General features: G+C 36.0%; 2 protein-coding genes and 1 pseudogene across 3 annotated transcripts; 2 read left to right on the top strand and 1 right to left on the bottom strand.

Annotated features, from left to right (window-relative positions):
• Positions 1 to 502: 502 nt before the first annotated feature.
• LOC120132175 (protein TIFY 3B-like) lies at positions 503 to 9714 on the bottom strand. Of its 2 annotated transcripts, XM_039148994.1 has the most exons (7): positions 9535 to 9714; positions 8931 to 9042; positions 8636 to 8846; positions 8457 to 8514; positions 8049 to 8222; positions 1041 to 1046; positions 503 to 515 (listed from the first exon to the last, which is right to left on the bottom strand). In XM_039148994.1, the coding sequence occupies exons 1-5, from the start codon at positions 9681 to 9683 to the stop codon at positions 8060 to 8062; spliced, it is 693 nt and encodes a 230-aa protein (XP_039004925.1). In that variant the 5' UTR covers positions 9684 to 9714; the 3' UTR covers positions 503 to 515; positions 1041 to 1046; positions 8049 to 8059. The 2 variants fall into 2 exon arrangements, with proteins under 2 accessions (XP_039004925.1, XP_039004924.1); XM_039148993.1 differs by lacking the exons at positions 503 to 515; positions 1041 to 1046 and having other exon boundaries at positions 7805 to 8222.
• Positions 9715 to 12461: 2747 nt separating this feature from the next.
• On the top strand, positions 12462 to 14424 carry LOC120132174 (pectinesterase-like). Its single transcript, XM_039148992.1, has 2 exons — positions 12462 to 13513; positions 13600 to 14424. The coding sequence occupies exons 1-2, from the start codon at positions 12490 to 12492 to the stop codon at positions 14289 to 14291; spliced, it is 1716 nt and encodes a 571-aa protein (XP_039004923.1). The 5' UTR covers positions 12462 to 12489; the 3' UTR covers positions 14292 to 14424.
• A 405-nt stretch (positions 14425 to 14829) lies between these two features.
• On the top strand, positions 14830 to 17024 carry LOC120132104 (annotated as a pseudogene).
• Positions 17025 to 17847: the final 823 nt, after the last annotated feature.

The following is a 17847-nucleotide window of genomic DNA, read 5'->3' as shown; positions in this document are numbered from 1 at the left end:
TGAACTCAAGTTACTCATAAACAACATAGAATTCATATGTTGAAGATGAATACCCATTTATATATTTAAATTTGATCATTTTAAAAAATAATTTAATAAATTATAATAATTTTAAAAAATATATTTTATTATTAATTGTAATTATAGAAAATGAAATTAAAAATTCCATCTCTTTTTCCTCAATTATTTTTGCATGAATTCTCATAAACGAAAGAAAAAGGTATCTGAAGACAAATTTTAGTTCAACTGGTGGTTTATTTCGAGATCAAAATGACAGTTTTCTCTCTACTTATAATTTATGCGTTAGATAAAAAGGTATTTTAAAATACCTCTTTTGTTTATGTACTTATGAGGTTCAGTTTAGTTCACAGCTACCAAGTCTCGAACCTTGTCAAGGCTAAAACGACAACCACCTAACCATTGAGGACAAGACGAGATGGTAAGATGTTTCACATATTTTACTTCTTATCTACTTTTAACGCATTTAGTTTCATAATATATATATATATATAAAGCTTAAATGAATGATTGCTCTTTAAATTATACAATTTGTACCGATTTACCTCTTAAAGTATTTTTTGAGATATTTTATCCCTTTAACTTTAAATTGTTATTCTATTTGTCTCAAATCGTTAACACCATTAAAAAATTTTATGGGCCGATAAGAATATATCACGTCACCTCTTAAATTTTATTTTCTTTTATCTAAATAAATAAAAATCAATTAATAAAATAAAATAAATAAAATACCAAAATTGTCCTTTTTTCCATCAACACCACACCCTCCTCCAACCCAACTCCCCTGTAAATCGATAATAACAACTTTCTCAATTAATCAAAAGCAAATGAAGTCCTAATATTTCTACTAGTTTGAAGCGAAATGCAAACATGAATTAACCAATATTCTTAAGAAAAACATTGAAGATAGGAAGCCTGATTTGGCAGAAGATATGATTATTCCAAGTCCCAACAAGTTTTTTTATAAACTAATCAGAAGTAGAATTCTTCTAAGTTTCTTCAAATTTTCTCATCAAACAAACAATCATCTGGGAAAATTTGCCACCATCGTTATTGAAATTTTATTTTGCTTCAATCCATTTTGCTTTGAAAATCCATTAATTAGCCCACAAGAAAAAAGGGAGAGAAACTTACAAGCTTTGATGGCTCAAGAACGGAAGCCATTCTTATGGGCTCTTCAAGAAGTAGGTGATTTGAATTTTATTAATTATGATAGTCTTCTCTATGCTTATAACAATAAAATAAGCGTACAAAACTTTGAGGTGTATGTGAAGGACTCAAGCTTATTTGATCTTTTAGTTTTGAATGGGTTATAGTTAGGGATGGGCATAGGTCGGATTTGGGTCGGGTTTCGGCCAACCCGTTCCGACCTGAAAAATATATACTATCTACCTGATCTGAACCGATCTGCTTTTTTGAGATAAAATCCAAATTTGATATGACCCGACACAAAATAATAATAAATATTATTTTTATTCAATAATAAAAATAATGATTTAATTAATATATATATATATATAAGGGTATTATTATAATTATTCATAAATATAAGATAAAATTATATTTTGTTAAAAACATTTTGATGTTTTGATATAACAAATTAATTTAAATGAATTTTAAGATTTTACAAAAGATTTTCTAAGTATATTCGATGTAATTATTCGAATATCAAAATATTACTCCAAGTCTTTCAAAGTTCATTTTAATCCTTACTAAAGTGTAAAATTGTGTTTTATACTTAAACTATTTTTAAAACAATTTTACAAAGTATTTCGAACCATTTTAAAGCCAAGAAAAAATCAGATTGTCCAGCGGGTACAGATTCCCCCCAGGGGGTACCGATTCCCCCTGTCTAACAGTCACAAACATATTGCACTTAGGGAACCGATTCCCCCCACGCTCCAAGCTGTTTTATTAATTGTTTCTCATCTCCAAACGGCTCCAAAACATCCCCAACGACTATATACGACTTCAAACACATTCCAACCTATAAATACAACCTAAGGACACTTGAAGAAGCAAGAGAACAACTATCCAAGCAATCAAATACAAGAGAAGAGTTTTTTATTATTATTTCATCTTTCTCTTGTAAATATTTTGTTCTTGTGAGCTTAATTCTTGTAAACACCTACCTTAGAGAGGTTTTCTTGTTTACATTTCTTATCATTTTGTAAAGGGGAAAGGTTCTAGCTTAGCCCATGTAAAAGCTAGGGAAAAGTTCTAGTTTAGCCCAGAAAAAACTAGGGAGTTTGTAAGGTTACTCTTTATCCTCAAAAGAAAGAACAAATTAGTGAATTTGTTGGAAAATCCTTGGTGATGAGCTAAGGTAGTGGACGTAGACTTTGGTTGAGAAAGTCGAACCACTATAAATCGCTGTGCAATTCTCTATCTTTCAATCTCCTTACTCCTTAAACACAAAACCGTTCTGACCCCTCTTTGCAAACCATTCCGATTGTCAATTCGAGCTTCCGAAAATTCTAACAATTGGCATCAGAGCCTAACTCGTTAAGAAGGTTTAACCACCTTGAGACGATCCTCGAAGAAGATCTACCAATTCCCGACACAACCGAGAATATGGCTTCCACCTCCGGCTCGTTCCACATGGAAGACTCCCTACCAACCGACAAACCTCCATACTTCAATGGAGACAACCATCATTATTGGAAGAAATTAATGAAGGTATTCATCCAATCCAATGATCTTGATGCATGGGAGATAATCGAGAACGGCTACTCTTCTCCAAAGAAGAAGGAGAAGAAGAGGAGTGACAAAGAACGGAAGAAAACTCAACTTAATGTTAAGGCCATGCACATGCTATTTTGTGCATTTGGTCATGAAATCTATAAAGGGGTTTCTTCATGTTCAAGTGCCAAGGAGCTTTTGAATAAGCTCGAGGAAATCCATGGAAACAAGAAAGAAGAACCAACAAAGGTGGTGTCTCTAATGGCTTGTGAAGAACTCGAGGTATCTTCTAACTCAAATGAATTTAATTCATATACGTTTGATGAGTTACAAGATGCCTTTAATAGGTTATATTCGGAGTTTGAGGCTATGAACTCCAAATATAAGAAAATGATTTCAAAATTTAAAATCGAAAATGATTTTCTTTTGAAAACAAAAATAGATTTTGAAAGCCAAAATGAAATTTTGAAAAAGGATTTAGAGCTTTCAAAAATAAAAATTGAAAGTTTTGAAAAAGAAAATTTTGATTTAAAAGTTAAGCTTGAATGCTTAACAAAAGAAAAAGAAATCATTTTAAATAATTCATTTAGTTCAATAATGACAATATGTTCACATTGTCATTATCATGGTCGTAAGGAACATACTTGTCCTTTGAAGAAAGGAAAACGTTTTAAAATTAGACAAGTGTGGATTCCTAAAGGAACAAGGGGCATTGAAACTAACGTCCAAGGATCCAAAGCAATTTGTATACCAAAATCGAAATGAATGTCTCTTGTAGGTGTGTGGAAGCAATTGTGATGAAAATGATGATATTCAAGATGCTCTAGCCACACATGAAAAGGAATGAGTAACCTCTAAGTTTAATGTTTTTAATTTTAGTTATTTGGTTGCTCATTTGATTTTAAGCATGCAAGAGTTTTGTTTTTAAATAATTATACATTATTGTTTTAATCTCATGTATGTTAAAAAGGTTTTATGATGAACATTTTAAAGTTTTAATGATTTTTTTAGAATTTTTAGTTCATAATAAGGAATTTTGGTCAAAATTGGTTTTAAAGCAATTGATATCAATTTTTCAAATGTTTTGATTTTATAAATTTTTAAAATTTTTGACCTAAATTTAAATGTTTATGCATGTGGTTTAAATGAAAATGATATATCTCTAACAATTGATATCAAAATTTTCAAATGCTTAATATTTTTGGAAAACTTTATGCATATGCACTTAGTTTCAATAATTGATATTGCATAAAGTATTTTAGACTTGGAAGTATTGAATTTCATGTGCTACTAATATGTTTGTTATTCTTTGTTGAAATTCAATTTTGTTTAAGTGTCAAAATCCTAAAAGCATAATTTTATTTGGAATGCATTTATTGAGGGGAACTTTGATTTTTTCAAATGATTTTTAAAATGTCAAATTTACTATTTACTCTCAAAAGTTATTTTGAACTTCAAAGATTAGAGTCTTTTTGATTTAACAAAAAGGGGGAGAAGTGTTAAGGTGTTAAAGGGGAGAAGTGTTAAAGTAAGGGGGAGTAATTTCAAACTTGATTTCAAAATCTTAAAATTACTCAAATGTTTTGTTATATTAAAAAGGGGGAGATTGTTGAAAACATTTTGATGTTTCGATATAACAAACTAAGTTAAATGAATTTTTAGATTTTACAAAAGATTTTCTAAGTATACTCGATGTAATTATTCGAATATCAAAATATTACTCCAAGTCTTTCGAAGTTCATTTTAATCCTTACTAAAGTGTAAAATTGTGTTTTATACTTAAACTAATTTTAAAACAATTTTACAAAGTATTTTGAACCATTTCAAAGCCAAGAAAAATTCAGATTGTCCACGGGGTACAGATTCCCCCCAGGGGGTACCGATTCCCCCTGTCTAACGGTCAAAAACATATTGCACTTAGGGAACCGATTCCCCATTAGGGGGTACCGATTCCCCCAACGCTCCAAGCTATTTTATTAATTGTTTCTCATCTCCAAACGGCTCCAAAACATCCCCAACGGCTATATACGACTTCAAACACATTCCAAGCTATAAATACAACCTAAGGACACTTGAAAAAGCAAGAGAACAACTATCAAAGCAATCAAATACAAGAGAATAGTTTTTCATTTTTATTTAATCTTTCTCTTGTAAATATTTTGTTCTTGTGAGCTTAATTCTTGTAAATACCTACCTTAGAGAGGTTTTCTTGTTTACATTTATTATCCTTTTGTAAAGGGGAAAGGTTATAGCTTAGTCCGTGTAAAAGCTAGGGAAAGGTTATAATTTAACCCGAAAAAACTAGAGAGTTTGTAAGGTTACTCTTTATCCTCAAAAGAAAGAACAAATTAGTGAATTTGTTAGAAAATCCTTAGTGAGGAGCTAAGGTAGTGGACGTAGACTTTGGTTGAGAAAATCGAACCACTATAAATCATTGTGCAATTCTCTATCTTCCAATCTCCTTACTCCCTAAACACAAAACCGTTTTGATCCCTCTTTGCAAACCGTTTCGGTTGTCGATTCGAGCTTCCGAAAATCCTAACATATTTGTTCGGATCGAATTAGATATTTTTACCCTAAACCCGAATTCGACATAATCCAAACATCACCTTTAAAAATCCGACCCGACCTGAACCCGATTTAAAAAAAACTCTGATCCGATCGGGTCGGAACCCTTCGGATTCGGAACCAATACCCATCACTAGTTCAGTGTAGACTAATAATCCGATGACGTTAACTTGATTTTCCTTGTTTATTCAATAATTGATTTCTCAATTAAATCTTCGTCGATGTTAAATAATTCGTTCCAACTGTTTCAGTTTCAGTTTCCGTTAATTAATCTCTTACGATTTTTATCGAGATGTCTATAATCCACTTTATGACCGTGTAAAAGCTTAAATTTCCGACTTTGACCTCATTATGTTTTAAAAAAAGGTATTTTAAAATACCTCATTTGTTTATATGATATTGAGGTTCAATATAATTCAGATCTATCAAGACTCGAACCTCGTCAAGGATACATTGACGACCACGTAACCATGTAGGACAGAACAAGACATGGTACGATGTCTCACATATCCAATCTTTTTATCAAATTTTTATATTTCAATTATTTTTATTCAACTAATATGGGGTTTTATAAATATTTAATAATATAAGTCACAGGCTCGCATTACACACGAGCGGAGGGAGAATAAAAAGAAAAAGCCAAAGCAAAACAAAGAGAGAGAAGAAGGCGCGCTCGGTGAAAATATCTTTAGAAGAGAGAATATAATTATTAGATTTCTCTTTGAAGACGAATACCGGAAAGCTGTACCCGGTTTTATATTCTTGAAAGGTGTACTCTTGAAACGCACTTTTCCCCTTTTTATTTTTTTATTAATTAATTTTTTTATTCAATAATTTTTTATTATTTTTGTTTAATTAATTTTTGTATTCAATAATTTTTATTTTATTATTTAATTATAAATTTATTTAGTTTATATTATTATTTGCAATTAAAAATACAATAAAAATATGAATATATATATATATATTTTTTGATTTTTAAATATTAAGAAATCGTTCATATAAGTTGATGTACATGTACATACGTTTTTAATTATCTATATATAATTAAATAAAAATAATAAAAATCAATTAATAAAAAAAAATGGGTAATACACATTCTAGGGGATGCGTTTTCCAAGAAATCCAAAACCGGGTAAAGCTATTTCCAGGGATGCACTTTTACGGATAAATCTTCTATCTTTTAAAGGGTTGTTAGATCTAAAAATATTTTTTTAAAAAATTGAATGGTCGGGAAATATTTATCTCCTACAGGGAAGAGTAGTCTACAAGACGAGAGAGAGAGAGAGAAGGGTTAGGGTGCCTTGGATTCTGGGTCGGGCCGTCCGTGAACTAAAACAAAAGTTCAAAGCTCAAGGATTTTGTTTGTTGTTTGATGCACTTTAACCAAAAAAGAAAGTGAAATCACACGCAGCCCCTCCTGGTCGCGGAAAAGAAAAGAAGAGAAAAGAAGGGCACCCCGACGTCAAAGGAGGCTCTGTTGGGTTGCTGACCTGTTTAGTACAATAAAGCAAAAGCAACCGAAAGAAAGAAAGAGATAAACAGAGTTTCTTTTTTTCTTTCTGGTTGGGTATAATTCTCTTTCCTTTGTTTTCTTCCTCGTTGAGGAATATTTTCACCTCTTTTTTCTATCCTTTTGGCATTGGTCTCAGTCAGATTAATGTCTGATGTTTATTGAAAGTCAAAATGTCCGATAAGCAATAGCCCGATTCCTATTAAACCCCAAAAACCAAAAACGAAAAAAATTTAAAAACAAAATGGTACACGAAGTCCTATATATATATTTTTTAAAAAATTAATAATATTTTCTGCATTCAAACTAAAAAAAACCTAATATCATTTGACTAACTTTTTTGTCATTGATGAACGACTACGTTAATTCCAACTAACGTAGATGCTTCCTTAAATTCATTACGAAGTAAACACTACTTGTAACTGTTGGTAAATACATAAATAATCAATTTCAAGTTATATGAACAATTGTTGAAAGAGAAGAAAAATAATCCTAAAAGTGCTTTTTGAATACACTTATAATTAATTTAAAACATCATAATGACGAATGGCAAAAGACTTAATAGTTAGCCAATGACATAAAAACATTAATCAAAGAATCACATTATTATTTTTAATTAAAAGATTACAGTAAAAAAATTACGAAATTTACATTGAATTTTTCTAAAATACAAGAATTTCCCGTGCCTTTTGTCAAAAATTAAAAAATAATAAAACCATCATTCCAAACTGTAAGGACAAGAATGCCGTTTATTACGATTTCCTTTTTCCCTGACGGAGAGGCCCTGATCTCTACCGGACCCGCACTTCTCAACCATTACCGTGGGTTTTTCAATGTAGTCCATTTTTCATACCATAAACGAGAATGTTCAGGCCTGGTTGATGCGTATAAACGGAAATATTCTAAGCTCTGTAGACTTACATGATGCTAATTGCAAAACAATGCAACGTCAACAGTTCCATCAAGATCACACAAATGATGAGTCTTCACATTATCACATACGAAGAGAACAACCAAGTCAACTTTACATGCATACCATACCCTAGATAGCTTAGTTTGTCAATTGTGAGACATATTAGAGACAGGGTAACCGGGTTTTATGGACATCACAATTGTCCCCTAGAGGCAATAGAAAATAATAGCAAGACCTAGCACGAGACCTATTTTGAGTCGTACACTCGCAATACACATCAATTCCAAAGGCTTATCAAGGTCATTATTCTAGTGCACTTTGCATTTCAATAAGATAACACAGCTACAACATGACATATGTTTTGCTTAGACAGCATGGGCTGGAGCTTTTGGTTGGAATTCTTCTTGAGGAACAGGTGATTTACCAAAGCAACCTGATTCCGGTGAAGCTGCAACACCGGGGTTAGCTTTGGTGTCGTCAAATGATTTTGGTGTTGATGGATTAGGATATGGGTTCCTGTTCACCAGCCTGCAAAAAGAAACAAGCAAAATGAAACAGTTGCCACCTCAACTATATTCCCCAATCCCCAAGCTTGGCTGGCACAAATTCGAGATAGTTAATAGTTGGTTTTTATCCAAAGTATATCACATCAATAAGTAACAACGCTCATATAACATCATTTTACTACATTTATAAAGCGTGTCATGAATGCTTAGGATCATAACTCTAAACATGAAAATGGTTTCAGGATGAAAGGGGTACCTGTCCCGCCGCTTCTCCAAAAATCGCTGAAGGGAGTGTCTCCTTGCAATTGGTAATTCTGATCCAATAGATATTTACAAAAACATCAGGCTATTTTAGCTAACATGCACTGAAACGATTAATCATAGAATATTTGCATTTGAAATTCATCCATCTTCTATATAAGTTAGTCGAGTTACCAGCTTGCAGTTTGTAGAAGGTGGGCCTGTTAATAGAATACACTTGTGCCTGTGGTGAAGCCAAAGCAGTTGCTGTTGCAGTACTCTGAAGTGAAGGAGACCTCGTAAGAACAGGTGAAGTGGTGGCACAATCAATTGCGACATTCTTCACGTCAGCAGATTTAGCAGCACCAGCAGCAGCTGTTGCAGCAATAAGCATAATCTCCCGCACCTGATGGACATGAATCAATGGTGAATTTTGGAATGATACCTCCAGTTAAAACTTAGTAGCATCTTCAAGTAAAAAAAAATCAACCTTTTCCGATGGAATTGCATCAAACACACAAATAATTCCATCATAGAAGATGGTGAGTTGGGATGTAGCTGGGCTTGCGGTATTTAGTCCAGATGCCGGCATTGCTACAGAACTTATTCACCAAAAAAAATTGATAAGTGATAACACAATGGAAGCTTGTCATAGGAACACAATATACAAGTACAAGCACTTCAAAAACATTTAATTTTCACCAATCTATGACTTTGTGCAAACCAGTTCTGTGCCCTGGTGTAAATTGTACAGTTAGAGACATTGTCATGCGATCTTTATAACAACGACAATTGATCGATTGCTCCATTTTCTTTTGTTTAAGTTTGTTGCTATAAATATCTGTTGAATAAATAAAGAATCGAACATCTTCATGTGCACTGGAAAATGCTAACTCAAAGAACATAACGAGAATTAGAAGCCCTAAAAAAAACTCAACAAAAACTAACAGTACTAATACTATGTTCTATATGCAGCACTCATAAAATAGCCCAACAGGAAAAAGGCAGATCACTGTCGAATAATTATCCTCAACAAAACAGACTAGGGTACTTAATTAAGCATTAAATTGCACATGATTAAGAAAAACCCTAACCAGGTTGGGAATTTTTTCTCGGAAAGAAAATCAGGGGTTTCAACGGATCCCAGATTCCCAACATCATTATCACCTACAACATCGCCATTACTTTGTTTAACGACGACGTTCGGCTTCATTTCCCCGTACGAACCAGCTTCCCCTTCCATGGAAACCTTAATTTGCCTTTACCTTTCGTTGCTATTTCTTTGATCTGTTTTGCTTTGTTTATCGTTTGTTATCACACGTGTGTATTATACAAGAAACCAAGCGGCTGAGGAAATGATATTTAATTGTTTAGGAGAATTGCGTGGTTTCCAAAGGCTGCTTGGGGGACCACTCTACGAGTCGAGAGCAAACATGAAGCAGCAAATTGTCGTCTGATTCTCGTTAGATCATCCAATAAAAAATCTTGAAAATTAAAGGGTAAAATACACAATGGTTCTCCGGTTATATGATAATGCTTTATCGGGCTTCTTGACTAATAAAAGTTACAAAGCGATTCTTTGACAGTAGGGAGTTACTTTGTTGAGTTTCTCGACTATTAAAAGTTACAATATGGTCACTGGACTATTTTTTTTTTGGATATATCCAAAGGTATCCCCAAGCTTTGCCTGAGACTAATCCCTTGAGGTACTGTCGGGCACGAAGTTGGGGACCTCTCCCAAGAAAGTTTGCTACATCTACAAGGGTTCGAACCAGGGACCACTTGCTTAAGCGACCAAAGCCCCTTCCACTCAGGCCAACCTTCGTTGATGGTCACTTGACTATTTATTATATTTCAAACTTATCATTTTCCGTTAAAAATTTAACAGTCGTCTGAGTTGGACATTAATATGTCGACTGAGATATGATAATCATTTGAGATTGTTAGACCATATTTTATCATATATCAGTCAGTAAGTTAACGTACAACTTAGATTGCCGTCAAAATTTTAACGGAAAATGACGAGTTTAGAACATAATTAATAGTCGGGTGATCATTTTGTAACTTTTAATAATTGAGGGACTCAACAAAGTAATTTTCTATAGTTAGGGGACCAATTTGTAACTTTTAATAATTAAGAGACTCAATAAAATGTTATCCTATAAAATAAAGGGACTATTTATATACTTTGTCCAAAATTGAATTATTAATTTAATTTTAATTAATTAAAATTATTTCAAAGATTAAAATAAAAAATCAATAATAGTTTAATAACTGAACAAGGGTTAATAACATGTCAGATACCGGGCCCATTTTTAGGGGCATTTATAGGGATGGATATGGCTAATTTAAAGGCCTGGGCCACTCTGACCTGACCACCGCTTCTACTAAATAATCCCGTCCACTTGCTTGAATGGGATTTTTTTTTACTTGAATAAATAAATGTTTATAATTTTTGTATATTTTTAAATGGAATAAACACAAATAATTTTTTTTATTTAAATATAATTTTTAGGGTGAGCATCCATACGTTAATAACACAATTTTTTTTAATGGGATAGACAAATAATATTTCAGAGCAGTCACCATTAGTAAAATAAACAAATAATCATAGAAGATTCGGTAAACACATGTTTATCCTTAATACTATATGGTTCCACCACTAGACGAAGATGATATCGACTTATCATTTCTCATATGAAGATATTACGACTGGGGTAGTGAATGAGTTGTCTGTTATTTAATTTCTACCCTTATGGATCTAAAAATACTTTTAAAAGTAGATGTATATATTAATAATATAAATTTTTTATATGAGATTGATATAAGGATTGATACTTATCTACCCTCACGTCATCTGTCACTGGGCCTGAAAGGGCTTACAAATTTTACAATTTAATGGAAACTAGTACGACTAAAACCACAGGGTTGAAACTCTTGGTGCATCGAATTGGCTTGGATGCGTCTTCACAGTCTTATCCCGCCTCCGTTGTTGTATGGATCCGTCTTTCTGATTTACCAGAATTTGCAGCTCAACTACTTACCCTGATGCCGCCTTTAGTCACGCGAGACACATGATTGTTGGTAACAACAAAGAGGCTATCATCGTAGGAGAACTAGATATGGCAAATGGGCGGGGTTAGGGGCGTCAACGATAGCTCGACTCGAAAACTCTGAAATAGAGCTCGACTCAACTCGAAAACTCGCGAGCTTAAAATTTTCAAACTCGACTCGAACTCGAAATCCTGAACTGAAGCTCGTGAGCAGTTCGAAAAGGCTCGAAATGAAAAAAATCTTAAACTTAACTCGATTGAAGCCTCAAACTCAAACTCGAACTTGAACATTAAATACATTAAATCTCAAACGACTATCATATCTCAGTCAACATGTTAACATTCAACTTATATAATGGTTAATTTTTAATGAAAAATGATGGTTTGAAACATAATAAATAGTCGAGTGGTTATTTTGTAATTTTTAATAATCGAAAAACTCAACAAAATAATTCTTAATAATTAGAAGACCGTTATAAAATTTTAATAATCAATAAATTTAATAAAACAATAACATATAATCAATGGACCATTTGTATATTTTACACTAAATTTTAAATACTCCTCTTTCCCTCTAAGTAAAATTTTCCAATAAAGAGACAAGTTATTTAATGCAAACACTAACCTATTATTACAAATTTATCACTGGATTTTAATAAAATCCAACCTATTAAGTTTAGTGAAGAAATTAAAAAGATTTAAAGTAAAGTGAGTAAAATAAGAGAGAGTAAAATTTAGTTACCAAATTTGTAATTTACCCCATATATATATATATATATATATACACATCGCAGTCTCATTATCTCTGCCACTGTTTTTACTGTGACATCACCATAAAAGTTGTCGCCAATTTTAATTGTACTACAGCCACTAGGTGATTAATTATTCAACCAACCCCCTCTCCTAGTTTTTAAGAGCACCGAATATTATCTATCATTTCTCTTCATTTCCCTTAAGACTTAGCCTTCCGACTCTAGTCATTGGCTGCCATCGGAAATGTCTATCTCCGGTGGTGCAGGATTTGTCACATTCCGGCCTAAGAAAAAGCTTTTCTTGGCTCTCTTTGTTTCGATCCTTGTCGTTACTGCTATAGTCACCATTGCCACAGCCGTTTCCAAAAAGAAATCCAGCAATGATAATGCAGCTCACTCCATCGTCAAATCCTCATGCAGCGCCACATTGTACCCAGACTTATGCTTCGCAACGATCTCCTCGGCTCCGGATGCTAAGACCAAGATCAAGAACCCCAAGGACGTGATAGAATTGGTGTTGAATTTGACGATAAGTGCTGTGCAGAGCAACTATTTATCCATCAAGAAGCTCATCAGTACCCGCGGGAAGAGCCTCACGAAGCGTGAAGTGACCGCGCTTTACGACTGTCTCGAACTGGAGGATGAAACTTTGGACGAGCTATTCGAAACTGAACGAGATCTCGTAGATTATCCAAGCTTTAAAAAGTCGATTTCCCAACACGCTGATGATCTCAAGAGCCTTATCAGTGCTGCAATGACCAACCAAGAAACTTGCCTCGATGGCTTTTCTCACGACCGTGCTGATAAAAAGGCGAGACAAGCGATTATCGACGGGCAGATGCATGTTTTCCACATGTGTAGCAATGCCCTGGCAATGATCAAGAACTTAACCGACACGGACATGGCGAGCCAGGGTCACCCATCATCAGGGAGACGACTTAAGGAGCAAGAGGAAACAGAATGGCCTGAATGGTTGTCGGCGGGAGATAGGAGACTTCTACAGGGGACGACAGTGACCCCTAATGTAACCGTGGCGGCTGATGGCAGTGGCGACTTCCTCACGGTGTCGGAGGCGGTGGCAGCTGCGCCGGAGAGAAGCAGTACAAGGTACATCATAAAGATTAAAGCCGGAGTGTATAGGGAAAACGTGGATGTTCCGAGGAGGAAACCCAATCTCATGTTTGTGGGAGATGGGAGGGTCAACACCATCATCACTGCTAGCAGAAACGTCGTTGATGGCAGCACCACTTTCAACTCTGCCACTGTCGGTGAGTAACTAAAAACATCTAATTTCCCCTTTAGATCTTGAAACATTTAACAGTTTCTAATCTATTATCTTAAAACATTACTGCAGCTGCTGTAGGGGACGGGTTCTTGGCCAGGGACATAACATTTCAGAACACGGCGGGGCCATCGAAGCACCAAGCAGTGGCACTGCGTGTGGGATCAGATTTATCAGCATTCTACAGGTGTGACATGTTGGCATACCAGGACACACTATATGTCCACAGCCTTCGCCAGTTCTATTCAGGATGCCTTATAGCAGGCACCGTCGACTTCATATTCGGAAATGCGGCAGCAGTGTTCCAAGACTGTGACATCCACGCTCGTCGTCCCGATCCGAACCAAAGGAACATGGTCACCGCACAAGGCCGCGACGACCCGAACCAGAACACCGGGATCGTGATCCAGAAATGCAGGATCGGTGCAACACGGGATTTAGAAGCCGTGAAGGCCAATTTTCCAACTTACTTAGGGAGACCATGGAAGCAATATTCGAGAACCGTTATCTTGCAATCCGTCATAAGCGACGTCATTAATCCCGCCGGTTGGTTCCCGTGGAATGGTGAATTCGCACTAAACACTTTGACGTATCGAGAGTATCAAAACACCGGTCCCGGTGCTAACACTTCAAGCAGGGTTACATGGAGAGGATATAGTTTGATCCCCATTGCATCGGAGGCGCAAAGCTATACTGCTCGGAATTTCATCTCCGGTGCTAACTGGTTAAACGCCACCGGTTTTCCTTTCTCTCTTGATCTTTGAGTAATTGCTGAAGTTCAGACAAATTCTTGTAGTTCAGAATAAGGGTATTGTCCCCAAGGCAATGTAATGTAATCATGATCCTAAAAGCCAGAGCCAACAGTCAACAGGCATCAAGTTAGTTTATAAGCTTTAATGATCGACCAGAACCACAAAGAAAAGCAATGTGTGTTTTTTTCCATGTTTAGCAAGGTAATTGATTAACCTTCCAAAACTGGACCAAATTTAACACGGCAGCCATTTTTAGCATGCGGTTGAAAGCAATTCAAGTCCAATGTCGATGGTAGAAATGGAGGAAAATGCGGTCTGCAAGTAATAACAAACGTTTAAATATAATGGCCCTGAAACCTCTCCATTTGTATCATTCACGGTATTATGGTTGAACCTCAAAATCCGAACAAGTACAAGGCCAGCGTTGGAAGGTACATAGGGATATTTGTACATTCTCTGTGTTTGTTGATTCCCCTCTCTGCCTTTGCTTCAACCTAAGGCAGAGATCTCTCTCCCTCTCTCTCACTGACTCAACCAAAGATTGATAAAAATGGTGTTTCAAGATTTTGATTTTATACAAGAACGCCGGAGACAGGAGATACAACGGGCACTCAAGAAGAAGATAATCATTGCCGTAGCTATCTTGGTCATTGGTGGTTTTGCGGCGGCGGCGGCCGTTGCTTTTGTTTCTATGAAAAACAGCACCAACCATAGAAAATAAAAAACCAAAACAAAGGCGATAATAATAACAGCGGCGATAGTAAACCGAAAGAACAACCTCGTCCATCGACGCCGTCAACTCCGCAAACCCCGCCGGAAAACTCAGAACCGACTGCAAAACCATCTGGCAAAGGCAAAGGTGGAGCTCGAAAACCATCACATGCCCCGGCTCCATCTCCGAAACCATTATCTGTACCACTTCCAGCTCTGCCTGTGGCTCCATTAGCAGCACCCCAGGGATTAGAGACATCTTTTTGCGAGGGTTCAACTTACAAAACCTTATGCGCGGAAACCCTTACGAAGACATTAGCAAAGAATCCAAAGTCGGCGACCGAGCCCAGAGAACTTGTCAAATCTTTCATCACATCAACGACCGTTGAGCTTAACAAAGCCTTAGCCAAAGCCAGCACGATCAAGTTGAATACCGAGGCGGAGAGAAAAGCGTTCGATGTTTGCAAAGAAGTGATGGACAATGCCAAGGAAGAATTGCAGAGTTCTGTTGATAATGTAGAAACTATTGTCCCAGGGAAGCCAGAAACCGATGGTGACTTGAACAGTTGGCTAAGCGCTGTGATGGCGTACCAGGAAACGTGCATTGATGGCTTCCCTGAGGGACCATTGAAGAACCAGTTCAGGACTACCCTCAACTCTAGCGAGGTTTCTACTAGCAATTCCCTCGCCATGGTTGGTGCAGGGTTGACGAATGTCACGAATCCACAACAGCAGAAACCAGCCCCCTCGAATCCACAACAGCAGAAGCCAGCCCCTAAACGCCACCTCTTACAAACCAGATTTTTGTTTTTGGCCGAGAATGGGCTTCCCAACCGGATGAACCATGAAGAACGCGGGCTGTTGAAGGACGAGGAAGATAACTTGCCACCACCAACCATAACCGTGGCACAAGACGGTACTGGAAAGTTCATAACAATTAACGAAGCACTCGCTGCCATGACACCAAAATACCCTGGAAGGTGTGGTATATATAATAAATATGACCCATCATTGAATTCACCAGATCATTTCCATTATGTTTATCTACTTTCAACATGCATGCAGGTATGTGATATTCGTCAAGAAAGGAACTTACGCCGAGACTGTAACCGTTGCAAAACGCATGGTGAACCTTACCGTTTATGGTGAAGGATCACAAAGACCATTATCACAGGGGCAAAAAATTTTGTCGATGGAATCCCCACTTACCATACAGCAACTTTTGGTATGTTGACGATGACTTTAACCTTTGGAATTATACAAAGCTTCCTTGATTTCCCGAAGTTGTTCATTTTCATTCCGAGTTTGAAATTTTAAACAAATGACATATTGTTGTTCAGTGGCTTCTGCTCCTGGATTTATGGCAAGAAGCATAGGGTTCAGAAACACCGCCGGGCCAGTCGAACATCAGGCAGTGGAAGCGAGAATCTCCGCCGATAAGGCGATCTTCCTGAACTGTCACTTCGAGGGGTTCCAAGACACCTTATACGCACACAGTCACCGCCAATTCTATAGAAGTTGTGTGATTACCGGCACCGTAGATTTCACCTTCGGCGACGCGGCTGCCGTGTTCCAGAACTGCATGATTTACGTAAGGAAACCCAACGCCAACCAAAAGAACATCATCACCGCCCAAGGGAGGAAAGACAAGCTCGAAACCGCGGGAATTGTGCTACAAAACTGTAAGATATTACCAGACGAACCATTTAAACCCTTCACGAAACAGATCAAGAGCTACGTCTGGGCAGGCCATGGAAGCAATACTCGAGGACCATCATAATGGAATCACAAATCGAGGATTTCATCGACCCCGCTGGATGGCTCGAATGGGAAGGTGACTTTGCACTCGACACCCTTTTCTGTGGAGAGTTCAAGAACACGGGGCCTGGCGCAATAACAAAGGGTAGAATGAAATGGACAGGAAGAAGAGATATTAACAAGGAAGAAGCCATGAAATACACAGTAGAAGCATTCTTGCAAGGGGCATGGGTAAAGGAAGTAGACGCCAATGCTCGTATGGGTCTGGGGATTTAAAAAGGTTCATTTTCTTCGTATTTAATTATCTCAAGCAATGAGAATAGTAGTAAGCAGAGATCATTTCATGCCATGAATGTAGAGCTTCCCTCTCATCTCTAACCCCCAAGTGTTTCCTCGAGTTGGAAAAGATTTGAGTGTACACTTTATTTAATTTATGTTTGAAATAAATAAATAATCTAACATTATGATATTGTCTATCAGAGGGCTTAGTATCAGAAAGGAAGAAGAAAAGCTATACAATGAATTCTAGAGACTTCAACGAAGAAAAATTTCCGATCAACAATGTATGTTGGAGGACTTTTGGCTAGTGAATGTATTATTAAAAGTTTATGAGATTTGTTTGCTTTATATGATTTGGACGTAATATTATTATGTTTGGTTGATTAGATATAAATAATATTTTAAAAATATAACATAAGAATTATAATAAAACTAATATTATTTAATTTTTATTTTTTTAATAATATAAATTGATTATAAGAAAATATTAAAAAAAAAGTTCTTAATAATTGACATTCCACGTTCCACATGCTCTCCCTCTCTCTCTCTATATATAATTATTTGAATTAAAAACGAAAATTATATTTTTTCAACTACAGTCGCTCCATGAATTCAAATTCCACTAATATTCTTAAACAGTAATTACAACATTAATTTCTCATCATTTCATCTTCTAATCCGGAACTCGTCCTTCTTGAAAACGACGTTGAAGAATTGAATCGAACATCGCAGTATAAAGGGCACGCAAGCAGCCGCCGTGACGTACCGAAACCTGACGGATTCATCGGGAGTGACGGCGAAAATCGCAAACATTCCATAA

This window comes from Hibiscus syriacus, unplaced genomic scaffold (assembly GCF_006381635.1).
Source record: "Hibiscus syriacus cultivar Baekdansim isolate YM2019G1 unplaced genomic scaffold, ASM638163v2 tig00110557_pilon, whole genome shotgun sequence".
NCBI lineage: Eukaryota > Viridiplantae > Streptophyta > Magnoliopsida > Malvales > Malvaceae > Hibiscus > Hibiscus syriacus.
Note: the sequence above shows the minus strand (reverse complement) of the source record. Positions and strands in the feature narration are given on the sequence as shown.